The sequence below is a fragment of the Rhinopithecus roxellana genome, chromosome 4, assembly GCF_007565055.1.
Source record: "Rhinopithecus roxellana isolate Shanxi Qingling chromosome 4, ASM756505v1, whole genome shotgun sequence".
Classification (NCBI taxonomy): domain Eukaryota; kingdom Metazoa; phylum Chordata; class Mammalia; order Primates; family Cercopithecidae; genus Rhinopithecus; species Rhinopithecus roxellana.
In genome coordinates this window covers 32349346-32376309 of record NC_044552.1, presented here as the reverse complement: position 1 = coordinate 32376309, position 26964 = coordinate 32349346, and the positions used below count along the sequence as shown (strand labels likewise).

Genomic DNA, 26964 nt, shown 5'->3' with positions numbered 1-26964 from the left:
GCTTGAGTCCAGGAAGTCGAGGCTGCAGTGATTGCAGTGAGCTGAGATCACACCACTGCACTCCAGCCTGGGCAACAGAGCGAGACACTGTCTTAAAAAATTTTTTTAAAAAGAAAAGGAAAAAAAAGAAAACTTATTTAATTCTCACTAAATCCTGTTAGGAAGCTCAGAGAGAGGGTCAGTAATTATTGCAAGCTTCTGGCGCTAATATATAGCGGAACCAAGACTTGAACATAGGTTTTCGACTCAACAATTGTTTTAATTACTCTGTGTTGCTTAAACTGAGAAACCTCTGAATCCTTACAATTTTAAAAGAACAACTCACAGTTCTCAGTTTCCATCGGATTCCAATTTTCTACCAAATTGCAGTCCTGAGGTATGAATGGTTACCAAACTTTAGTTAAACAAACAAAATTAGTTCATTAAATAACAGAGAAGCCACTCTGCCCAGCCTGCATTTTTTTTTTTAACAAGTTTGCCTCCTTTATGCGCAAGGCTCCTTGGGAGTTGTAGTCTGAGGCATAGTCCTGTGGGTGGAGGCGCTGACTCACTGGGACCCAATCAGCAGAGAGTCAACTTGCTCTCCGCGCAGCGATTGGCTGGAAGTCAGCGGTCGCCCGCCCACGGCGCCATCGCGCGGTCCCTAGTTAAGGCGGCACGGGGCCGAGGCGGAGCGTGGGTGACTCTTCTGTTCCTTAGGGTCGGGTCATCTGTGATACTGCAGTGCAGCCATGGCAGAACCGCAGCCCCCGTCCGGCGGCCTCACTGACGAAGCCGCCCTCAGTTGCTGCTCCGACGCGGACCCCAGTACCAAGGTGGGCGCAGGACCGAAGGGAACGGCTCCCCGAGCCCCGCTAGGCCGGGACCGGGCCGCATTCTATCCAACCCCATCCCGCCGCCGCTGCAGGTCCGCCGGCCTTGGGCGGGCGGGCGGACGGGAGCGTGCTGGGAAGAGGGATAATGGTGTGCGATGGGGCGATGGTGGGGCCCGCGAAATGTGGAGGGGATCTGTTGCCTCAGCTAGTTTCAAAGACTGCGACCCTGTTTTGAATTGGCTTGTTTATATTGCGACGGTGGCTGGAAGCCAGGCCAACCCCGGGTCAGGTTTCCCAAATCAGTCGCCAAGGCCCACGAGAACAGTAGTTTCAGAACTCTCAGAAATAGGTTCAAAGATGCCTGTCCTGTGCCAGTCCTGCCCAGCCTCATTTTTCCTTACCACCCTGACTCCAGTCTTAACTCCTGCAAACTAATTTGATCTCTTTGAGTTTAACCGCGCCCAGAATTTCACTTTTGCTTGCATGGCCTTTGCTGTGGGTCACAACCGCCCTTCTTGCCTTCCTCGTCTTGGTGGGGCCCAGGAGAGATTACAGAATCACAGAGTTTGGATCTGAAAGGAATCTTAGAAATTCCTTCTCTTACCCTCTCGTTTTACAGTAATGACCCAGTAAGAGAAATGACCTGTTGCATACGAAGGCTTTCACCTACCGAACATGTCTTTACTGAGTAAGAATCAGTGTAACTCACTCAGGTGTGGTGTCTCGGTTGCAATGTTAAGATCAGACACAGTTGGTGGGCGCGGTGGCTCATGCCTGTAATCCCAGCCCTTTGGGAGGCCAAGGCGGGCGGATCACGAGGTCAGGAGATCGAGACCATCCTGGCTAACACCATGAAACCCCGTCTCTGTTAAAAATACAAAAAAAATGAGCCGGGCATTGTGGCAGGCACCTGTAGTCCCAGCTACTCCGGAGGCTGAGGCAGGAGAATGGCATGAACCTGGGAGATGGAGTTGCAGTGAGCCGCGATTGCGGCACTGCACTCCAGCCTGGGGGACAGAGAGAGACTCCATGTCATTAAAAAAAAAAAAAAAAAAATCAGACACAGTAACTGCTGTTTATTCCAGTGAAGTCATCAGTGTCTGTAAACGCCTTTGTATTTATTCATTTGACTACATCATTTGTAAATTCCTTGAAGATTGAATATGTGCTTCGTGCAGACCTTTAAAAGGGTCCATAAGTGGTCCATGACTCTGGTCCCTGCTTGTTCTTTACCTTCAGGGCAAAGAGTCAGACACCTCTCATTGCTAAAACTTTTGACTAGCACCTGGTACTTGGCTTAAGAAGAATGTTAGTCATTGCAAAATTAAGGGGGAAGGTAAAAAAAATTCCCTGTCATACTCATCTCACTTGTATTTCCCTTAATATTAATACCTGGTTTTTTCATGTAATATAAATTGAGTCACTCAGTGTAAAATATTTTCCCAGATAACTAGGGGTTTTATGTAATGGGTTATTTCAAATAAAAAGGATTCCAGGGAGATCTTTATAAAATATACTAAGTAAATGTCCTTGCAGCTTAGTTTACATTCCATAGTATGTAAATTTCTCTTGATGATTTGGAGTAATTAATTTTGAGATCAGTAATTTTTGGCCGTGGGAATACTATGTGGAGACATAAAATGGAATATATAATAATAGCTGGTATATATTGAGTGTGCCAGGCCCTGGCTTGGTTTTTTTTTTTTTTTTTTTTTTTTTTGAGACGGAGTCTCTCTCTGTTGCCCGGGCTGGAGTGCAGTGGCCGGATCTCAGCTCACTGCAAGCTCCGCCTCCCAGGTTTACACCATTCTCCTGCCTCAGCCTCCCGAGTAGCTGGGACTACAGATGCCCGCCACCTCGCCCGGCTAGCTTTTTGTATTTTTTAGTAGAGACGGGGTTTCACTGTGTTAGCCAGGATGGTCTCGATCTCCTGACCTCGTGATCCGCCCGTCTCGGCCTCCCAAAGTGCTGGGATTACAGGCATGAGCCACCGCGCCTGGCCCCTGGCTTGGTTTTTAAGTACATTGTTTAATCCTAATAACAATCCTATAAAGAAGGCATAATTATGATTTTCATTTTACAAATAAGGACACTTGGGCACATAGAGGTGTTGAGTGATTTGCCCAGGGAGGAGCCCACACCTCCAGCCTCCACTCTGTTCTGTTTCTGGGGTGCTGACTCCAGCAGTAATTTTGGAATTTGCTATCGGAGGAACCCGCTCCCAATATTTCAACGTAGGTTCTATTTTCCATGAGTGTTGGCTGGCTGAGATATAAAGAGAGACAGTATAAAGAGAGGAATTTTATAGCTGGGCCACCAGGGGTGACAGCACATTATCAGTAGGACTGTGATGCCCCCTGAGCCTCAAACCAGCAAGTTTTTAAAGGGTTTCAAAAAGGGGAGGGGGTGTAAGAACAGGGAGTAGGTACAAAGATCACATGCTTCAAAGGGCAAAAAGCAGAACTACTGATAAGGGTCTAACAAAGATCACATGCTTCTGAGGGAACAGGACAAAGGGCAAAAGCAGAACTACTGGCAATGGTCTATGTTCAGCAGTGCATATATTGTCTTGATAAACATCTTAACAGAAAACAGGGTTCGAGAGCAGAGAACCGATCTGACCAGAAATTTACCAGGGCAGTTTTTCCCCATCCTAGTAAGCCTGAGGGTACTGCAGGAGAACAGGGCATATCTCAGTCCTTATCTCAACTGCACAAGGCAGACATTCCCAGAGCAGCCGTTTATAGGCCTCCCCCCAGGAATGCGTTCCTTTCCCAGGGTATTAATATCAATATTCCTTGCTAGGAAAATAATTTAGCGATATCTTCCCTACTTGCACATCCGTTTTTAGACTCTCTGCAAGAAGGAAAATATGGCTCTTTTTGCCCAACCCCACAGGCAGTCAGACCTTATGGTTGTCTTCCCTTGTTCCCTAAAAATCGCTATTATTCTGTTCTTTTTCAAGGTGCACTGATTTCATATTGTTCAAACACACGTTTTATAATCAATTTGTACAGTTAACACAATTATCACAGTGGTCCTGAGGTGACATACATTCTCAGCTTACGAAGATAACAGGATTAAGAGATTAAAGATGAGCATAAGAAATTATAAAAGTATTATTTGGGAACTGATAAATGTCCATATTAAAATGAAATCTTCACAATTTATGTTCCTCTGCCATGGCTCCAGCTGGTCCCTCCATTCAGGGTCCCCGACTTCCCTCAACAATTTGCCATAAAGGAAAATAAAAAACCTCAATAAAGGCTGGGCATGGTGGCTCATGCCTGTAGTCCCAGCACTTTGGGAGGCTGAGGCGGGTGGATCACCCTAGGTCAGGAGTTCAAGACCAGCCTGGCCAATGTGGCGAAACTCTGTCACTACTAAAAATACAAAAATTAGCTGGGCGTGGTTGCGGGCACGTCTAATCCCAGCTACTTGGGAGGCTGAGGCAGGAGAATCACTTGAACCCAGGAGGCTGAGGTTGCAGGAAGCTGAGATCATACCACTGCATTCTAGCTTGGGTGACAGAGTGTGACTCTGTCCAAAAAAAAAAAAAAAAAAAAAAAAAAACCTCAATGAATTAAATTCAGTTTGACCACTTGATACATTTACACCGTATGTAAAGATGGTAAATACTTAGGGGATACTTGGATAAACAAGACGAGGTTCCCTCCCTTTACCAGCTTATATCAACTCTAATACACAATGGACCTGGGGTTAGTGTGCTATTGAAATTATAAATCACCCTGGGATCACAGAGGAGGTAGAGGTTTTTAAAGGTAGCATCAGTGGAATGGGTTATGCACAGGATATTTGGAGCCTGAAGACCTGCATTTGAATCCCCACTTCTGTCACTGGCTGCAGACCTTGCCAGGGCACTTGGGCTGAGTTTGTAGAAAGAGCATAAACATATCTCAGAGAGCTGCTATGAGGATAAAATGACATGTATTATGTTCTCTAAACTATGAAGACTGATACAATTCAAGGTTGTGTTTCAGCTGTGGGGATCAGGGCACACATCAAAAAGACAGTGGTGATGGGCCCATGCCTCGATAGATGAGAAGGATTCCGACAGAGTACATGGGAAGGCATTCTAGATGAAGGAAACATCTTAGCAAAAATCTAGTTTTAGGATGGCAGAATTGCAATGCAGGGCAGGTACTGGAGGGTTAGTTAAATGTTATTGGTTGCAGATCAGGTTATCTCAGCAGTGGTGGGAAAGGCTAACATAGTAGGTTGGGGCCAGATTCTGGAGTCAGCTTTGAGTGTCGCATCTAAGGAAGTTAGATTTTATATAGGTAGTGGGGAATGAGTCAGGGTTTTGAAGTATTTTATAAAGTAGATTGGAAGGATCCAAGTCTGGAGGTGATTAGGCCACTTCAAAAGCTCTTCCAGAAGGTAAGATAAATGATGAGGGTCTCGTTTGTAAAGAAGAGAGCAGCAGTGGCACAAAGTCAACTTGTTTTTTGATCATTAGCATCTTCATTGTAAAAGAAGTCCAAAGAATGTCTGGCTATACCCATTTTGGGCAATCTTTCTATACCCATTTTGGGCAATCTTTCTATACCCATTTTGGGCAATCTTTCTGGGCTAATTTTCTTTAAAAGGTCAGATTCTCCTGGCAACAGAGGGAGACTCCATCTCAAAAAAAAAAAAAAGGTCAGATTCTCCTTCCAAGTAGTGATCTCCTGGAGATCTTTCCTTTTTTACTGTCTGTATCTGTGTCCACTGATACAGTAGACAATGTCCTCAGTGTTGCCGTTATTTCCACCACCACTACCAATGTCTGTTTTCACATCATTCCACATATATATGAATATATATATGTGGGGCCCCTGTCCAATCGAGGTAGATTGGTAGAATTGAATGCAGTAGAAGGGAGAATAGGGAATGGAAAGGAGGAAGGAAGAAGGGCAATGGCCAGATAAATGGCTATTCTAGGCATAAAGAATCATAATATATACAAAGGCATAATGACATCAGAGAACTGAGGCAGGGGCCTGCGGGTAACACAGTGAATGAAGTTATAAGCAGTGGGACTTGAGGGAAGGGTGACCAAAATAATCATTGGGGTACTCAAAAGATGAGAACTCCCATTATATTCATTTGTTTTTCTCACCCTGTAATGATGTCTATTTAAGCGATAAGGGTATGAAATAGAAAATGTTTGAGATGACCAGTTTAGGGGAGTGGTGATAACCGTTGATGTTAGAGAAGTATACAGCTACACATGTGCTTGCATTTGGGACTGTCTCTCAAATGTGTTCAGGAACCACTGAAGTATTGATTTTTAAGCCAAAAATGACATGACAGGATTTTCTTTATGGAAAGATCACTCCAAATTGCATGCACATAAGCCTACGAAAAGCAAAGAGATAATAGTCTAGGCAGGAAGTAGTGAGGACTTCTTGCTTTCCTCAAGATACACTGAAGGCAGTTGAAAAGCTCATTTTTAAAAAGTCTGGAGAAAACAACTTTGTTCACTTTTGTTTTGTGGAAGATATGACACCTAGTAATAAAGAGTTAACAAACCCTTTCCCCTTTTATGAAAATTTGACTTTTTGTTAACTCCCTAGTTTCCCAGGAAACAATGAAAAATCGTGTTTGTTGCTTATGGTAAAAATAGCCCAATTGGTAAATTGCATCTGGAGAGGGAGAATTGTAAATACCTGAAAGGAAGCCATAGCTTTAGACTTCCCTGATTGTAGTGACTCTCATAACTGTCCCTTGTGGAGATTCTGGAAGTTCTGCCTATGGAGTTGCTACTAGAGATACTGGCTTCTGTGGTACACGGGGCCTTCTGCCCTAGAGTGATTCTCGTTCATACCCAGTGTGAATCTTGTCCCTGTACCTGATCTGTGTAGACTCCTGTAAGGACTCCCACTGAAGAGGAACACCTACCTGATACTTCTTTGTTGGCAATCTGTGTTTTTCTAACTGATACCCTTTTGAGTAAACTGGTACCATGTAAGGCCTATGGCTATGGTTGTCTTATAAGTCTGGATGTTTAGTTGAGCCTTAAGAAGACTTTTGGGGCCGGGCCCGGTGGCTCACGTCTGTAATCCCAGCACTTTGGGAAGCCGAGGCGGGCAGATCACGAGGTCAGGAGTTCGAGACCAGCCTGACCAACATGGTGAAACCCTGTCTCTACTAAAAATGCAAAACAATTAGCCAGGCATGGTGGCACGTGCCTGTAATCCCAGCTACTTGGGGGGCTGAGACAGGAGAATAGCTTGAACCTGGGAGGTGGAGGTTGCAGTGAGCCAAGATTGTGCCATTGCACTCCAGCCTGGGCAACAAAGCAAGACTGCGTCTGAAGGAAAAAAAAAGAAGGCTTTCTGTTGGGAGCAGTATAACACTTTTGAAAGTTATTTGAGAGACAAAGTAGATAGTCTCTAAAGAGAATTGGTCTCAGTCTTATTAAGGTCGAAACACAACACTTTTTAAACCAGAGAAATTTTTTAATTTCTGAAAACGTGGCTAATGCAAGTGTGGAACTTCTCCTTTCTGCAGACTGAGGGTAGTAGAGGTGCTATGGTCTGAACGTGTCCCCTCAAAATTCATATGTTGAAATCCTAATCCCTGAGGCAGGTATTAGGAGATGGGGCCTTTCAGAAAGTGATTAGGTAGGTCATGAGGTCAAAGTCTTCATGATTAGGATTAGCATCCTATAAAAGAGACTGTAAAGAATGATCAAGCCCTTCTGCCATGTGAGGTCACAGTGCAAAGATACCATCTATGAGGACAGAGACTAAATCTGCCAGTGCCTTGATCTTCGACTTCCTAGCCTCCAAACCTGTGAGAAATAAATGTTGTTTATGAGCCACCCAGTTTATGGAATTTTTGTTACAGCAGCCTAAATGGACTAAGATTAGTCCATTTAGGACTAAAATGGAGATTTTAGCTTTAAGTAAGATGTAACCTCTTACAATTACAATTACAACCTCTAGTAATACTTCTAGAGAAATAAGTATCTTCATCACTAGAAGCAAATTTGAGATTTCGCAGGGAGAAAACACAAAGTCAAACAACGTTTTTATCATTGTTGTGGCTTTTTGACCAGTTTTGATTCATCCTGAAAATAGACATATTGTAACCAAATACACTCTTATCCCATTGTGGGAGGCAGTTGTATAAAATTCATTTAGAGACTCTGCTTCTGACAAGATGAAGTAGACATACTTTTCCTTATTCCTCCTGCTAAGTACAACTAAAAACTCTGGACATGATATATAAGACGAACACTGGAAGACTCTGAAAGGTGGTGAGAAGAAGGTAGACTGGCTAGGGACCTTGAGACCCTAGAAACAACAAGGTGATGAGTTTCCTAAGTTTTCTTTTTGCCGAATATAGCCCAGACTTGAAGCTGAAGAAGCTAGTAACCTGGAAATGCTGATGGACATAGACCAAAGAAAAGCCTAATGAAAGCCTGCTCTCTAGCCACAGGACCTGGAAATGGGCAGTATTTCCTGGCAAGAAAGAAAACTTTTAGACAATAACTGCTCTACTCCAATTAAACTCCATAGAAAACACTGGGGCCTCAGTCCCACCCATGACAGCAAAAGCTGAGTGGGGAGCCTAGATTTTCGCCCAACCAGATGCAATGAGCTGTCCAGCCTTCCCCTGCCAAGGTGAGTAGGGAGCCAGGACTTTCATCCTGCCAGGCTTTCCCCTCTTGGGGAAAAATCCCTTTTAGGAATGAGGAACCTAAAATTCCACCCCAACCCAGTAGTGGAAATATTTCAGATAATTATAAGTGGGAGAAGGTACAGGGATTTAAAGAGAGGTGAGGTTTCTGTACCTTGTTCAAACTAATAAAATGATGTCACCAAATGACTGATAAGTTACGTGTGTGTATATACATATACACATGTATGTCTGTATATATGTGTATGTGTATATGTATATATACACCATATGTGTATACATCTATAGTAACACCTAGAGCCACCGCTTAAAAAACTATACAAAGAGATACATGCAAAAACACTATAGATAAATCAAAATTGAATTTTAAAAATGTTCCAGTGACTCAGAGAAAGGCAAAAAGAAGAAAGAAAACATTAAAAAAAAAAGAACAAACAGAAAACAAACATGAATAAAATGGCCAACTTAAGCCCTAACATTTCAGTACTTACATTAGATATAAATACATTAATTAAGAGACAATGATTGATAGAGTGGATTAAAAAACATGCCTCAGTTGTATGCTGTCTACATAACACTCACTTCCAATATGATAGAGACGAGTTAAAAGTAAAAGGATAGAAAAGATAAATCATGCAGATATTCATCAAAAGAAAGCAGGAGTGGTTATCTTGATACCACATAAGGTAGATTTTGGAGCAAAGAAAATTACCAGACATAAGAAGTACATTAGAGAGTGATAAAAGAGTTGTGATTGACCAAGATGATATAGTAATTATAAATGTATGTTACTAAACAGCAGAGCTATGAAACACATGAAGCAAAACTGATATAACTGAAAGGAAAAATAGAAAAATCTAAAATTATAGTTGGAGACCTCAACACCACTTTTTCTTTTTTTCTTTTTGAGACAGGTGTCACTCCTGTCACCCAGGCTGGAGTGCAGTGGTGCTGTCTCGGCTCACTACAGTCTATGCTTCCTGGGTTCAAGGGGTCCTCCTACCTCGCCTCCCGAGGAGCTGGGACTACAGGTGTGCATTATCACACCCAGCTAATTTTTGTATTTTTTGTAGAAATGGGGTCTCACTATATTGCCCAGGCTGGTCTTGAACTCCTGGGCTCAAGTAATCCACCCACCTCGGCTTCCCAAAGTGCTGGGATTACAAGCTTGAGCCACCATGCCCAGCCAACACTCCTCTTTCAACAATTGATAGAACTAGACAGAAAATTAACAAGGAAACAGAAGAACTCAACAATACCATCAACAAATAAGATCTAATTAGTATTTGTAGAATGTTCCACCCAACAACAACAGAGTTCTCCTTTTTTTTTTCAAGTATCTGTAGAACATATACCAAAGTAGACCATGTCCTGAGTCCTAAAGCCAACTTCAGCAAATTTAAAAGAATTGAATGATATATTCTTCAGCCACAGTGGAATCAAACTAGAAATCAGTAGCAGAAACATAATAAGAACATCTTCAAGCACTGGGAAACTAAACAGCACACTTCTAAATAAATTTTCCATGGATCAAAAAGGAAGTCTTGGGAAATTTTTAAATATTTTGAGCTGAGGCCGGGTGCGGTGACTCACGCCTGTAATCCCAGCACTTTGGGAGGCTGAGGCGGGTGATCACGAGGTCAGGAGATCGAGACCATCCTGGCTAACATGGTGAAACCCCATCTCTACTAAAAACACAAAAAATTAGCCGGACGTGGTGGTAGGTGCCTGTAGTCCCAGCTACTCGGGAGGCTGAGGCAGGAGAATGGCGTGAACCTGGGAGGTGGAGCTTGCAGTGAGCCGCGATCACGCCACTGCACTCCATCCTGGGCGACAGAGCAAGACTCTGTCTCAAAAATATATGTATGTATATTTTGAACTGAATGAAAATGAAAAAGGGATCGTAGCTAAACAGTGCAAAGGGGGAAATTTATAGCACTGACTGCATACATTATAAAAGAGGAAAAGTCTCAAATTAACAACTTAAGCTTCCTCCTAAGAAACTAGAAAATGAAGAGCAAAATAAACCCAAAGGAAGCAGAAGGAAGGAAATAGAAAAGCAGAAATTAATGAAATTAAAAACAGAATATCAGTAAAACAGAGCTGGTTCTTTGAAAAGACCAGAAGAATCGACAAACCTGTAGCAAGACTGACAATGAAAACGAAGCACAAACTACCAATATCAGGAATGAAATAGGGGATACACTACAGACCTTTCTGACGTAAGAAAGATAAGGGAATACTAAAAACAACTTAGTATACATAAATTTGACAACTTGAATTGGACAAATTCCTCATCCAATATGAACTCATATGATGAGTCCTATAACTTAAGGCAATTGGATTTATGATTAACAAACTTCCAAAGAAGATTGTCCAGACCCAAGTGATTTCACTGGAGAATTCTACCAAATGTAAAAGAAGAATTAACATCAATTATACATAACCCCTTCTAGAAAACTGAAGACAGGAGAACACTTCCCAATTCATTTGATAAAGCTAATATTACCCTGATACCAAAAACAAATGAAGACAGTACAACAAAACTACAGACCAATATCTCTAATGAATATAAATGTAAAAACCCTTGACAAAATATTAGTAAACAGAATTCAACAATATATATAGAAAGAATTATACACCTTAACCAAGTAGGGTTTATATCTAGGATGCAAGGCTGGTTCAGTGTACAAAAATCAGTCAGTATAAACCACCATATTAAGAGGGTAAAGAAGAATCACATGACCATATCAGTTGGTACAGAAAAGGCATTTGACAAAATTCAACACTTATTCATTATTTCTTTTTTTAAGTTCAGAAAAAAATAGGAATAGAGGGGCATTTCTTTAACTTGATAAAGAGCTTCTCTTGAAAAGTTAGAGCTAATATTACACTCAGTGGTGATGCTTTCTCCCTAATTTTGATAATAAGACAAGGATGTCTGCTGTTACCACTCTTATTTGACAAAGTTATGAAAGTTCTAGACAGTGGAGTAAAGCAAGAAAAGGAAATAAGAGACATATAGGTTGGAAAGGAAGAAGTCAAACTGTCCTTATTTGAAGATGACATGATTGTCTAGGGAATAATAAGTAATTTACAGAAAACTCTCAGAATTCATAAGTGAGTTCAGCAAGGTTGCAGGGTACAAAATAAACATACAGAAATCAATTGCATTTCTATATACTAGCAAAGAACACACAGGCACCAAAAATTTAAAAATACAGTACCATTTACAATTGCCCAATAAAATGAAATACTTAGATATAAATCTAGTAAACATTTACAGGACGCATATGCTGAAAACAGCAATGGTGATGCAAAAAGTCATAGATGTAAATAAATGGAGAGATTTATTGTGTTCATGATTGGAAGACTCAGCATAGTAAAGATGTCAAATCTCCCCAAATCAATATACGTGTTTAACACACTCCTTATCAAACTTTTTAAAGACAGAGACAGGGTTATTCTAGATTGAAAGGCAAAACAGAAAAACTAGAATAACAGTTATGCAAAAGAATGAAGTGGTAAGAATTTGTCTACCTGATTTTAAAACTTACATAGCTACAGTAGTCACTACTCTGTGGTATTGGCAGAGCGATAGAATATTGAAACACAATAGAGAACTCCAAAATATATCCACACTAGTATGCCCAACAGCTTTTTGACAAAGATGAAAAGCAGTTCACTGGAGGAAGGATAGGCTCAACAAATGGTGCTGAAGCAATTGGACATCCTTAGGTTAAAAATGAAGCTGTACCCGATTCTCATCCCTTATGCCCCAGAAAAAAATCCATTTACTGGTGCTTAAAGGGGACTTAATCCTTTGGTTCACATCCTTGCCTCACTTTTTTTTTTTTTTTTTGAGATGGAGTCTCGCTCTGTCGCCCAGGCTGGAGTGCAGTGGTGCGATCTCGGCTCACTGCAAGCTCCGCCTCCCGGGTTCACGCCATTCTCCTGCCTCAGCCTCCCGAGTAGCTGGGACTACAGGCGCCCGCCACTACGCCCGGCTATTTTTTTTTTTTTTTTTTTTTTTTTTTTTTGTATTTTTAGTAGAGACGGGGTTTCACCGTGTTAGCCAGGATGGTCTCGATCTCCTGACCCTGTGATCCGCCCGCCTTGGCCTCCCAAAGTGCTGGGATTACAGGCGTGAGCCACCGCGCCCGGCCCCTTGCCTCACTTTTATAGTTTTGTAAGCATTGTATTGTAGGCAGGTAGGAAATGCACTAGAAACATCCTTAATTGTACCTTTGAAGTTTTCTTGGCCGGGCGCAGTGGCTCACACCTATAATCCCAGCACTTTGGGAGGCCGAGGCGGGTGGACCACAAGGTCAGAGTTCGAGACCAGCCTGGCCAATATGGTGAAACCCCATCTCTACTAAAAATACAAAAATTAGCGAGGCGTGGTGGCAGGCGCCTGTAGTCCCAGCTACTCAGAAGGCTGAAGTAGGAGAATCGCTTGAACCCGGGAGGTGGAGCTTGCAGTGAGCCAAGATTGCCCCACTGCCCTCCAGCCTGGGCAACAGAACGAGACTCCGTCTCAAAAAAAAGTTTTCTTACAGTAGTTTTGTTAATTAAATTTGGAGAATGACACTTCCCCTCCCCTTGAAAAAACCTTATTATTTCTATTGTTCACCTTTTGATAAGGCACAGGAGCAAATCTTTGTCACCCAGTAGCCATCCCAGTAAAACCAAAGATAGTTTAGGCATAAAAGACATCTTATTTTTATTCTAAATTTAGAGCATGATAAGGGAAAGACACAGTTAAGTTGAGGACTGTCAGGTGAGACGAGACATGAGCATAGCATAAATCTTTTTAAAACAGGAGATACATGTATTTTAAGTGATATTTTAGAACCATGCCAATACACAGCAATAATTTTCAGGAACTTAACTTTTTACAACAGAAACTTTTTCTCAAGATCATGCAAGTGTTTACAAGAGGCACAGGGAGTTAACAGACTATTTTGGTGATAAAAATAAAACTCTGTTATCTGAGCATAGAATAACTTGATCATTTTCTTAAAAATAAGCCCTCCTTGTTTTTATACCCATTTGACAATTTGTAGCAAAGGATTTATAAGCCTCTATTTTATACATAAATTCACTAACATTGAATATATCTTACTTTTTTTTTGCCATGTATACACTTTTTAAAGTGAATTTTAATATTCTTTATGTGTATGTATTTAGGTAGATATAGTACATAGTTCTCTTAATAATAAAGTTAAAGGCCGTAACATTAATTTTAAGATATAATTAATCTCAATAGCATATTAAGTGTTATTTGTTTTCATATGCATGTGTATATATATATTACGTTTTTAAAACTTAATATACCATTGTATATATTCCCATGCCATTAGACTTAATATACCATCTGTATGTATCTCCATGCCATTTAATGTGTCTCTACGCAGCATTTTAAATGTTTTCCATAATATTCTATTATGCCTGTGTTATACCATCTAGCTATTCCTTTGTTGTTAGAGGAAGTTGGTGGTTTAAAAGCAAGGACTTTGGAATCAGATTGCTTGGGCTGGAATTTTTTCTCTGCCACTTACTTTCTCAGCAGTAAAATGGGGATGATAATAAAGTGTATCTCATGGGCTTGTTGTGAAGATTACATGAATTAGAAACTGTGAATCTCTTAGAACAGCATCTGGCACATAGTTATTGTATAAGTGCTGTGATGGATGCCTTTGTACATAAATCTTTGTCAGAGTATTTCCTTAGAATTTTAGAAAGAGAACATCTTGGTCAAAGAATATGAATTCTTAGACTGAAGCAGGTGGATCATGAGGTCAGGAGTTCAAGAACCAGACTGGTCAACACGGTGAAACCCCGTCTCTACTAAAAATACAAAAAAATTAGCCGGGCGTGGTGGCGCGTGCCTGTAGTCCCAGCTACTTGGGAGGCTGAGGCAGGAGGATCGCTTGAACCCGGGAGGCAGAGGTTGCAGTGAGCCAAGATCGCACCATTGCACTCCAGCCTGGGCAACAGGAGTGAAACTCCATCTAAAAATAATAATAATAATAATATTTATTAACACCCACAACCTACATTGACTATACATAAGACTTTGTCCTGCAGGTGGCTCCCTCAAGCAAACATTGTAACCAATAGAGAAGCAGCTACCACTCATATTAGCTGGGAAAGAAGGATGTTTGTTATTTTGGTAGTGTTCATAGTGCCTTGTTTTAATATATGCTTAGACCAGAATATGAAGTGGATATGGTCTTGCTGCTTTAATTTTTTTTTTTTTTTTATTTTGGTATCACATCATGGCAGCCACAGAGTGACTTTAAATATGTTCAACAGGAGAAAACCAAGGCCCAGGTGTGAGTACCAGGCTAGCACTTGGATGTGCAGAACTACTTTTCTCTTTCTCAGCTGCTTGATAAAACCGAGACCTTTAGGACTGTAGCATCTGACTGAGAAAAGCTATCCAAATGTTCTAGAAACATGTAACCTGCCTGGTATGTGATTATAAGCTGCAAATAAATAATTTAATTATTATATTTATTAAGATCAGTTTTAATAAGATAAAGTAGTTTTTTGGCCAGTTTTGTTTTAAATGAGAATTTTAATACTTAAAAGACTATATTTCATTTACTTAAAATTTAGCAAAAGAGAAAAATATAATTTCCTAATGATGCTGAATGAACTATATTTGTATTTTATATGATGTGGGTTATATAGGAGAAAAATGGCATGTGGCTTCAAAAGAAGTGGTCCGAATTTTCAGGCCTGTTTTGTCAAGCCATGGGTATAACAGAAAAAAAAAAAAATCTGTTAGGAAGCACCAGTGAGGTTCACAGACTCATGTTCTGGAAGGTACATACCAATGGTAAAGGGAGACCAAAAATTAGAGGCCTTAGACAGTTAATTACTTAGTGTCAGCTTCTTATCTATAACATGGGATATGAATACCTATCGATAGTAATACCATATAGAGTTATTATACAAGTCCTAAGTCAAATTATTAATGCTATTAATAATCTTAACTCCATGAATTTACATACCTTCTACCCTTTTCTCAGTCAAGCCTTCTGTTTGCTGGTAAGTTGAACAGTTTCCCAAAGGTGTTAGCAACAGTAACTGTTTACCCTTTTAGTTATTTAGGAGTCTAGGATCTTGTGAGCAACTCTTTGCTAATTTGCATGGTCACCAGTAAATTATTCTAGAAGGGCATTTATGCCTTCATTCAACAAATATTATAGTGATCAAACTCTTTATGTGTAAAATCAGTGTCTTAGTTTGGGTAGCCCCAAAGCAGACTAGAGAGGAAGGTGTAAGTAGTTTGAGAAGTGGTCATAGAGAGCTCTGTGGAGTTAGGGAGAGAGGGTGATCATAGGTGTATACGAGTGGATTACCAGTGTGGGCAACTGAGGTTCAATCCTGCTGGGGATTCTTTGAGGGACTTTGTGGTACCTGCCTCCGAATTGTCCCACCAAGGGACAAGCATGCCAGGTTTTTTATCCACCATTGATTGAAGGTCATTTCTGTGGTGTGAACTTTCTGACACTTTGGACTTGTACCACACAGAGGCCTGCAACCAGAAAACACCACTGGGCAGAGAGCCCTCGCAAGTTGTAGGTGGTAAGTTAACAATTATGTTATAATGGTGGACTGTTTTTGTATCTTGTTACAGAGAGCACAATTAATGTTGGTAATAAATGGTAAAAGTGAAAGATGTTTAATATAAATATTTTTCCATAGGATTTTCTATTGCAGCAGACCATGCTACGAGTGAAGGATCCTAAGAAGTCACTTGATTTTTATACTAGAGTTCTTGGAATGACGTAAGTCAAGTACTTATTGGCACCTTAATGTTTAAATATATAGCTTTGCAAATCTAGAGAGTGTTTTCAGACCCATCTTAAAGTTTGTCTCAGAAGTAACAGAAGTTCTTTTGGCCAGGAGTCTGTGATTAGGCCTGGCTGGACAGGGCTTCTCTCTTAAATTCTTTTTCTTCTCTATCCCAGCCAGCCTGAAAGGGGAAAACAAGACACAAATAGTTGCATTTTCTCCAGCCTCCCTTCTCTGAGAGCTCCCAGCTAAATCCTTAATGTATTCAGACCTCTTTTGATGTTCTGGCCACTTTTAGCCTCTTGTTTACTTCAGAAAAGTTATAGATAATAAGGACTTACTACTCAGAAAACCAATAGGTTTACTTAAAAGTGACCATCTGTTCCATTTTTCTAGGCTGTGTTTTCTTTTGCTCAACAGGTCATATCCACTGAGCTTGCAATCCTAAAGCATATTTATTTGTTTATTTTTCTTTTTTTCTCCAGCTTTACTGAGGTATATTGAGAAATAATTTTGTCATATTGTTGATTTGTTTCCCTAAGTTATGTGAGCATTTTGTTTTTGATCATATAGATATATGAATAATAAAATAATCTTTAAATTTAGTGCCTAGATAACCTCCATTCACATTGAGAGAAAAATTTAAGTAATGTATGTCTATATTTAGAAAATTTGACCAGTTCAGAAAAATACAAAATGAAAAGTGATGGCTTCCCTCCCCAAGTTGTTCTCCCCAGAGATAACTGCTGTTCAGTTTATTATTTTTTTCTAGAAAAAGGTATTATGAATATATTTATAACATATTTAAAGGACAAAATGAAAACAGATTTATTGAACACTTTGCCAGGCACTTCAAATGTTATTTTGTTTAGTCTTCACATCAGTCTTAGGAGGAGGTAACTTTTATCCCCATTTCACAGATGGAAAAAGCAAAGCTTAACAAGATGGAGTTACTAGCTCCAAATCCCATGGTTGGCATATGGCAGGGCTGGAACCTGCATCCATTGTCTGATGGACTCTAATGTTGACTTTGTGTGTGGAGCCCTCCTATTGGAGGGTACAACTTGGGTACAAGTTGACAGTAAGCTGGAAGATTTGCACAACTGAGAAAAGCAAGTTGCAACAGTTTCATTTCCTTCAGTCCTGTCTGATTGGTCCATAAGGGTTGTGTAGTCTGCTTTAGTAGGTGCAGAGATTGTTTTTCATGATTGGAGTATTTGAGGTGTTTGATACTTTATTATAAACATGTTAGAGTAAATCTTATTTGTGATAAGTCAATGCAAGGATCTAAGTGGGCCAAGGCATATTATATAGCAGTGATAATGAAATAAAAGATTGGAAGCAGAACTCTAGAAACTTACCATTTGCTATATGCTTCAGCCATTTGGTCTTATTGATTATGAACAAAGTCATCTTTGAGCATTTAATCCTGAATAATCTAAAGAAAATCATATATGCATTCTCATGCCACCTTACTCCTTGCCAAATAATCCTACACCATTTAAAGTCACTTAAAGTTCAGGACTTCCTTGCCCTCTGCTCCCTTGCCCACCTCCCCATTGTCACTGTCATGCTTGCTACTGTTTTACCTGCTCACCTGCCATTCTCTCTCCCCAGTACAGTATAATCCAGCTGATGCTTTCCCATGCTGCTGACATTGCTCTCATGGGACCTTTCCATATCTCGTGAGCTTTTCTTAGTCTTAATACTGTTTGATCTTTCTGCAGTATCTGATACTGTTAGCCACCTTACTGTTGACATTCACGTCTTCTGTGATATTAGTCTGTCCTTCCTCCTTTCTTACCTTAATTTCCTTTCGTAGATGTTTTGGCATAGTAAGAACACAGTAAATGTGTTTATTTAACTGAATGATATATTTATATATGTGTTTGTATGTGTGTATATATATGAAATAACAAGTTTCTTTATATTTTTCACTACAAATAAACAGAATTCTCTTTTGGAGATAGCCATTTCTATTTATTAACAAGTACCATAATTTCAGCTAAATGTTATATTTAAATAATTGATGAATTATAGAAGTTTTTATTTTTGTGTTTCAAAAAGTTACAGATGAATTTTTAATATTTTTCACTGACTTCTCTTCCTGCTTCTTCCATTAAAATAGGCTTACTACATATAGCTCTTCTTTTTAGTAAAACTTGAATATTAAGTTATGTTGATTATAGTATGAATTAGCCTTTCCTGTTGTTAATGATCCAGGCTTCTTGTTTTTTCACTGCAGGTTAATCCAAAAATGTGATTTTCCTGCTATGAAGTTTTCACTCTATTTCTTGGCTTATGAGGATAAAAATGACATCCCTAAAGATAAAGAGGAAAAAATAGCCTGGGCGCTCTCCAGAAAAGCTACACTGGAGCTGACACAGTGAGTATGAATTTCTGCATTTGTATATATTTTAGATTTTTTAAGGTAGTTTTTAAAAATCTTTTTTGTTTTGTTTACTTACCAGTATAATTCAAACCAGGTCTGCCTAATCACTTCACATTTGTAATAATATATTGAAGTGTTTTTCATGCATCTTTTGGTCTTCGTATTGTTCTTGGGCAAATGAGATCTTTTTTTTTTAGAGATAGGCTCTCTGAAGCCTCTAACTTCTAGGCAGTCCTCCTGCCTCAGCCTCCTGAGCACCTTGGACTACACATGTGTGCCACCACACCCAGCTAATTATTTTTGTTTGTTTTTGGTAGAGGCATAGAGACAAGGTCTCACTATGTTGCCCAGGCTGGCCTCAAACTCCTGGCCTCAAGTGATTTGCCCGCCTCGGCCTCCCAGACTGCTGGGATTATAGGCATGAGCCACCACGCCTGGCCCATTTGTCTTTTAGATAGAGAATATAAGACCCTGAAATTGTAAGATATTTGCCTGATTGTTACTAACTAATGTTTAGGTACTATAATTAGTCTTTCAGCATCCAAAAATTTATTCTTTTATTATTTTGCTACATTTTTTATCTAGAAATGTGATATCATATGTTCCTTTAAAAACTCTTCAAACCATTTTGTAATAATTAACATTGAAATTTGATATTTTTATAACTTGAACACTTAAAAATGTAGGCAATTTCTTTACGTTGTTTATCTGCACACTTTAACAACTACCAAAAGAGATTGGTTTCAGAGTGTGTGATTTCGTGTGTCCCTTGATTCAAAATAAAGTTTTGGAATCAGGCAGACTTAGATGTGAGTCTGTGACTCTAAACAAGTAAGTGGCAGTTTCATCAATAAAATGGAGATGTTCACATCTAGCCCATGGAGCTGTTTTAAGGGTTTAAATGAAATATAAAGTATTGAGCACAATAAATGAGCACTGTTATTATTCTCATTATTGTCCTTGTCCAGTACCTGTATTTACTGTCTCCTTAGTCTAGTTAAAATCATACTTTGCCCATTTGTCCTTTCTATAGTTGAAAACTTAATATTTGTGTAGCAGGGGTTAGGCCAGTTATGTCAAGTAGCATATAAACATGGTAAGATTTCAAAGATGTTACTTTCTTTTCAGAATATCTATTCCCTAGGACATTGTAGCTATGTTTTCCTTCCTTTTGTAGCAATTGGGGCACTGAAGATGATGAGACCCAGAGTTACCACAATGGCAATTCAGACCCTCGAGGATTTGGTGAGTTTGCCTGTGTGTATGTGATATAGATAGATTTGTGTGATTTTGTATTACGTGTATAATTATGATTTTAATAAACCTAAAACATTAATGTCCTAATTAAGTATGATCAATTTATTAGAGATATGATTATTTTTATTTTCCACAAATAATCTTATTTAGGAGTTGTTTAATTTCAGAGTCTCGATCTAAACATTACATTTACTGTCTCACCATGATTTACTTTTAAGTCTCAGAATTAATTTCCAGTAGACTTTTTTTTTTTTTTTTAAAAAGCTATAGTTAATACTAATCCCAGTTTCTGCTAGCACATACACTTCTGCCTTGCTCTCCAATCTCTCAATCAAGATGACCGTATTGCAGGCTTCAGCTGGCTACTGTAGTCAATGCCAACCACAAACCTATTAAGTATTAGTAAATGATTACTGTTTTTTGGTGTAGATTATTCTTAACTGATTAGACTGTATATGAGCTGATATTGGTTAATTTTAAATAATTTATAATTCAGGGCAACTAATTAACTACTTATACCCAGCCCATTAGACCTATATTTGTTCTTTAACATATTATAGATTTTGAACCTACCTAAGTCTGTTCCCAAGTGCCTTATGTTTTGAAATAAACAAGTTCTGGAAGCTACTTGTGATACTTGGACACCCTGTTGTAATTATTTCTTCCTTCTCTCTGCTTTTTTCGGGGGGTGCCACATAAGGTCACATTGGAATTGCTGTTCCTGATGTACACAGTGCTTGTAAAAGGTTCGAAGAACTGGGAGTCAAATTTGTGAAGAAACCTGATGATGGTGAGTCTACTATTTACTGTGTTTCAGGCCCGTCTTTAGTTAATATTTACTAAGTACCAAGAGATGCCACTGTTGTAGTAAAACCCTTTTGGCTACAAGTAACAGAAGTCTCCATTTCAACCAGATTTTTAAAAAAGAGAAATGATTGGAAGAATATCTGGGTATCTCAGGGAACTGAAAGACAGCAACTAGGGTGGCTTTCCAAGGGACTAGACACAGGACCTGGAGAGCCATCAAAACCCTAGGCTCCCTCTCCCACTCCCCGACCCCACCACTTTCTTTCATTGGCCACCAGCTTTCACTATCAGTGTGTATCTTTCCACCCAAAAATAAGTTCCTTAAAGTCAATTTTATCTGATGTTCATATAACGACACCAGCTCTCTTTAGTTCATAATCACATGGTGTTTCTTTTTCACCTTTTACAACCTTTGTATGTCCTTATGTTTTAGGTAGGTTTTTTGAAATAGCATATGTATGGATTTCGCTGGGTTTACATGTATTGTTATTATTTTACTTAGATCTCTTTCTGAAATATTTCAAAATAAAATTGAAATATTGAATATTTCAGAGTCTCAATCTAAACATTTGAAATATTTCACTGTTTAATTTCACCTTTTTTTTTTAAATTTAAATATTTAATAGCCAGTGCTGGGCGAGATGGCTCCCGCCTGTAATCCCAGCACTTTGGGAGGCCAAGGCAGGCGGATGACAAGGTCAGGAGATCTAGACCATCTGGGCTAATATGGTGAAACCCCGTCTCTACTAAAAATAGAAAAAATTAGCCAGGCGTGGTGGTATGCCTGTAATCGCAGCTACTCAGGAAGCTAAGGCAGGAGAATTACTTGAACCTGGAAGGTGGAGGTTGCAATGAGCCGAGATCGCACCACTGCATTCCAGCCTGGGTGACAGAGCAACACTACGTATCAAAAAAATATATATATTTAATACCCAAATCTTCTCCCCAATAGGAAAGGAATTTGCTTCACTTCATCCTCATTGTCACTATTACCTAGAGTGGGATAGTATTGATTTTATTTTTTAAAGATAATAATAAATATATCAAGGTGTTTGATCACTTTTTCTTCATTTATCTCTTGTAGTGTCTCCTTTGAGACAGGATCTCACTCTCATCCAGGCTGGGGTGCTGCAGTGGCACTGTCATAGCTCACTGCAGCCTTGAAACTCCTGGGCTCAAACAATCCTCTGCCTCAGCCTCCTCCTAAGTAGCTAGGGCCACAGGCATATGCCACCACACCCAGCTAATTGTTTTATTTTTTTTTTGTAGAGATGAGTTCCTGCTCTGTTGCCCAGGCTTGTCTCAAACTCCTGAGCTCAAGCGATTCTCCCACCTTGGCCTCCCAAAGCACTGGGATTATAGGCGTGAGCCACTACGCCCAGCCTTTTTAGCATCTTTTGGATTTTTCTGTTCTTTTATTTAAATACCTCAACCAAAATGGTCTTTAAAGGGGTTTTTGTTTTTGTTTTTAGATGGAGTTTTGCTCTTGTTGCCCAGGATGGAGTGCACAGTCTCAGCTCACTGCAACCTCCGCCTCCTGGGTGCAAGTGATTCTCTTGCCTCAGCCTCCCAAATAGCTGGGATTACAGGCATGCGCCACCACGGCTGGCTAATTTTGTATTTTTAGTAGAGATGGGGTTTCTCCATGTTGGTCAGGCTGGTCTCAAAATCCCAACCTCAGGTGATCCGCCTGCCTCAGCCTCTCAAAGTGCTGGGATTACAGGTGTAAGCCACTGCACCCAGCCCTTTAAAGGGTTTTTAAGGCAAAACTTTTGAGATTCTGTGTAACTGAGAATGATGCCTTTATGTCTGAAGGACAGTTTTATTGAAAAGCCTAGGTTTAATTTCTTTCTGTCTTGAAAATTCTCTTCCATTTTCTTTTTGCATATGATGTTGCTGTTGAAAAATGTGTCAATCTATGTTCCTTTGTATATTCTTCTGTCTTATTCTAGAAGCTTTTTATATTATTTATTTGTCCTTGCCTGCATTCTGGGAGATTTCCTCAAACTAGAATACCAATTAGCTAATTTTCTCCCAAATGTGTCTGTTCTGATGTTTAATTCATCTATTTTGTTCTTAAACACCTGTTATAATTTTGATCTCTAATTTTTGCTTAGTTTCCTTAATATGTTCTTATTACTTTTTTTTGAGACGGAGTCTTGCTCTGTTACCCTGGCTGAAGTGCAGTGGTGTGATCATAGTTCACTGCGACGTCAAACTCCTGGGATCAAGCAATAATCTACCTCAGCCTCCCGAGTAGCTGGGACTACAGGCAAATGCCACCATGTATGGCTAATTTTTTGTTTTTTGTAGAGACAGGGTCTCACTATGTTATCTCAGGCTAGTCTCAAACTCCTGGCCTCAAATGATCTTTCTGCCTCAGCCTCCCAAAGTATTGGGATTACAGATGTGAACCACCACACCCGGCTGGTCATTACTTTTACATGTCTAAATAGTCCCTGGGACTGGGCATGGTGACTCATGCCTGTAATTGCAGCACTTTGGGAGGCCGAGGCAAGAGGATTGGGAGGATCACTTGAGGCCAGCAGTTCAAGGCTGCATTGAGCTATGATTGTGCCATTGTATACCAGCCTGGGTAACATAGCAAGACCTTGTTTCTACAAAAAGGTTTTTTTAATTATCTGGGCATGGTGGCACATGCCTGTAGTCTGTATGCCTAGCTACTCGGGAGGCTGAGGTGGGAGGATTGCTTGAGCCCAGGAGTTGGAGGCTGCAATGAGCTATGATCACACCATTGTACTTCATTTCAGTGTGAGTGACAGAGCAAGGCCCTGTCTCCAGAAAAAAGACAAAAATAGCTCTTGGTCCATTATTCTAATACTTCTTCTGTTGGAATTTACAATCTATTGCTTTGGGGTTTTTTTTATGGTTATGTTTCTCAAATTATTATTTTGTCCTCTCAGCTTTTTTCCCCTGCAACTGTTCACTATTATAACACATCAAGCAGTGTGAATAGGAGAATGGCCAGATCCCTGTCCTTAACAACCCATATGATCTCAGGACAATGGGCTGGATAAGCCTAGACCAGAGATTCCTAGGCACCTAGAAATGAGACTTAAACATTTCACCTTCCACAGAACAACTCTTCAGGTCGGATCTTCCCACTTCATCCCTCAGGGAAGCAGTGTTAGTAGGAGACACTTCCAATAGTATTCCCTAGCCCTGAGCATGGAGAGAGGGCTGGGGAGATCATGTGGCCCTACATGTTTTTCTCAGTTTCTCACAAGCACAAGGCTCCTGCACTGCCCTTGTTTACTGCTAAGGACATCTGAACAAGCGAGAGGGCAGGTGCTGATGCACACCGCAGTGAGGGAGGAGCAAAAGCAAAACTCTGTTCTCCCACAGCCATTATGTACCGCCTTCTGGTCCAGGCCAGAACTACCACCTCCCACACAGCCCAAGTTAAAACAGTCACCCCACCCCATCCTCACCCATTCTCCCCAGCCGTCACCAGCAGGATTTCTTTCTTTCTTTCCTTCTTTCTTTTCTTTTCTTTTTCTTTTCTTTTTTCCCTCCCTCCCTCCCTTCCTTCCTTCTTTCTCTCTTTCTTTCTCTCTTTCTTTTCCCTGCATTTTCCATCTGTGTTCCTCTAGGATTTATACTGGGGAAAGGAGCCAGAGATCAGAGTCAAACCAGTTCAACATATTGGTCCCCAAATAAATTTCTCAGGTCACGTTTTTCCATTTAAGCAAACAGCTCTGACATACTAGACTGTCAATCTCAGTTATGAATTCCTGGGAGAAAGGCTCTCACAGAGCTTGGGTTGCCGAGGATAGTGTTTAAAAGGGTTTGTATGACCCAAATATCTGGGTCTTTTGGTTGTGGGGGTAAGCCATGCTACCAGCTCCCTTCAGCACCTCCCTATTTTCTTTTTCTTCTTTAAAATAAGACAATTTCTGTAACTACTGAACTACATGGTATCATGAAGGTGAAGCAAATGCCTGATACCTAAAAGATGCAGCCAGTCCCATAGTTTATTTCAGGAGGGCTGGTATTTGCAATGTGTGCAAGATAACAATTTAATCTTTATGAAAAGTATGACTTTGGGTGACACTGACAATAAGAATTTTTAAAAATTAAAACTGTAAACAAAATAATGTACTTCATTAAAATGCAAAGTAAATTTTTAATTAATAAAAGTTTTTAAGGCCAGGTACAGTGGTTTGTGCTTGTAATCCTACCACTTTGGTAGGCAAGGCAGGAGGATTGCTTGAGCCCAGGAGTTTGATACCAGCCTGGGCAGTACATTGAGATCCCGCCTCTACAACATCAAAAAACTAGCCAGGCATGGTGGTGTGTGCCTGTGGCCCCAGCTACTTGGCAGGCTGAGCCCAGGAGATCAAGCCTGCCTTGGGCCGTGATCGTCCCATGCACTCCAGCCTGACATTCAGAGCAAGACCCTGTCTCAAAGAAAGAAAAACATTTATATGGTGTTTTCATTTTTAGTCTTTTCAATAATGAAAAATTTCATTTCACAGGTAAAATGAAAGGCCTGGCATTTATTCAAGATCCTGATGGCTACTGGATTGAAATTTTGAATCCTAACAAAATGGCAACTTTAATGTAGTGCTGTGAGAATTCTCCTTTGAGATTTCAGAAAAAAGGAAACAATGTGATTCAAGATATTTATATACCAGAAGTGTCTAGGACTGATGGATCATTGTTCTGATTCAAATTATTCTTCAGTCCATTTCCCCTTCCTATTTCAGATGTTCTTTTTCGCCTAACTGTTCAGTCATTCTGGTTTTCAAGTAATGCTTTATCTTATGTCCTTGAATATAGTTGTTTAACTTTACTTTTTAGGTAATCATTAGAACAGTTCCCTTCAGAGGCTGCATTTGCCTTCTTCTGCCTCCTAAATATTACTTCTCTTCAAATCTGCCTTTGAATCATCATTTTTAAAAAAAATTAACATGTTTTTGTTGTGGTTATCTTCCGGGGTTTCAATTCCTCAGAAACCACTTTTTTCACAATGGCAAGTAAAGAACACTGAAACAGTGTTCTTTCAGTAAAGTACAAAGGGTTTATTTTACAAAAGAGAAGGTACTCTTGAGAGCAATTCAAAATCATGCTGACGAGGATACTGACAGAAAAAGTAATTTCTTATTATTATAAAGTACATTTAAAGTTCAAGGACTAACCTTATTTATTTGGGAAAGGGGAGGAGGAAGGAAATGATACGGTACCCAGACACTGGGCTAGGCTGCAACTTTATCTCATTTAATACTCCCAGCTATCGTGTGAGAAAGAAAACAGGCTAGGCATGCGAAATCACTTTCATGGATTATTAATGGATTTAAGATGGCATAAATCAGCTCAACTCAAGATTGCACAATCATTTTTAGTATTTAGATTGTGCCTCAAAGTTGTAGTACCTCACAATACCTCCTCCACTGGTTTCTTGTTGTAAAAACCTTCAGTGAGTTTGACCACTGTGCTCTTGGCTCTTGGTCCTGAGTAGCGTGGTGAGGGAGCAAACACTAGAAGTCTTTAGTACAGAACTGCTCTAGGGACATCCGGTGATTCCTACACAAGTGATGTTTATACTTCTCATCAGGAGTCTTCCTTACCCCAAGGTCTTCATGATGCCAGTAGCCATATATGATAAATTATGTTCAGTGATAGCTTAGTTATCAGACATCAGCTCAGTGGTCTTCCCTGCCATGATTGACATTTGATGGGTTTTTTAAAAAGTGATTTTGAAAATCTCTAATGGCTCAGAAAATAAAAACTTCCAGCTTCTGCATGACTATATTTAGATTTTTCTCTAGACTGTAGTGGAAGACCTTTGGAAAGGCCATGCCAATCGTGCTTGTACTGCTAGAAGCACTTTACGTTTCCTTTTTGGGTGAAAGGGATTTATGTGAGTGCTTTAAACAAACAGCAATACTTATAGACTGAAATAAAATGAAACTTCAAATAAGACTATGTTTAATTTGTAAACCTTTGTCCATCATGTCCTTTCTTTAAAAAAAAAAAAAAAAGAGCTCCCCTTAGGGAGTACTGAAAGGATTTGAAAAGGCTTGTAGGCTCATTCTGAACAGAGAACATTTGTGATTCTGTACAGCCCGTAAAGCAGGTAGTATCTGTGGATCAGGTGGGAAGAAGAAAGTGAATAAGGAATAAAGGATTGTGGTAGATAAAGTGCAAACAGAATATCAAAAGGTAAGGAACTTATGAAGACCAATTTCACATGTTGAGTACTAGAACTGA

At 39.8% G+C, this 26964-nt stretch overlaps 1 protein-coding gene across 1 annotated transcript; it reads left to right on the top strand.

The window, feature by feature from the left end:
* The first annotated feature begins 630 nt into the window (after positions 1 to 630).
* On the top strand, positions 631 to 26694 carry GLO1 (glyoxalase I). Its single transcript, XM_010389719.2, has 6 exons — positions 631 to 815; positions 16185 to 16267; positions 18520 to 18660; positions 19844 to 19911; positions 20624 to 20713; positions 25230 to 26694. Exons 1-6 carry the CDS (start codon positions 732 to 734, stop codon positions 25316 to 25318), a joined length of 555 nt encoding a protein of 184 aa, XP_010388021.1. The 5' UTR covers positions 631 to 731; the 3' UTR covers positions 25319 to 26694.
* Positions 26695 to 26964: the final 270 nt, after the last annotated feature.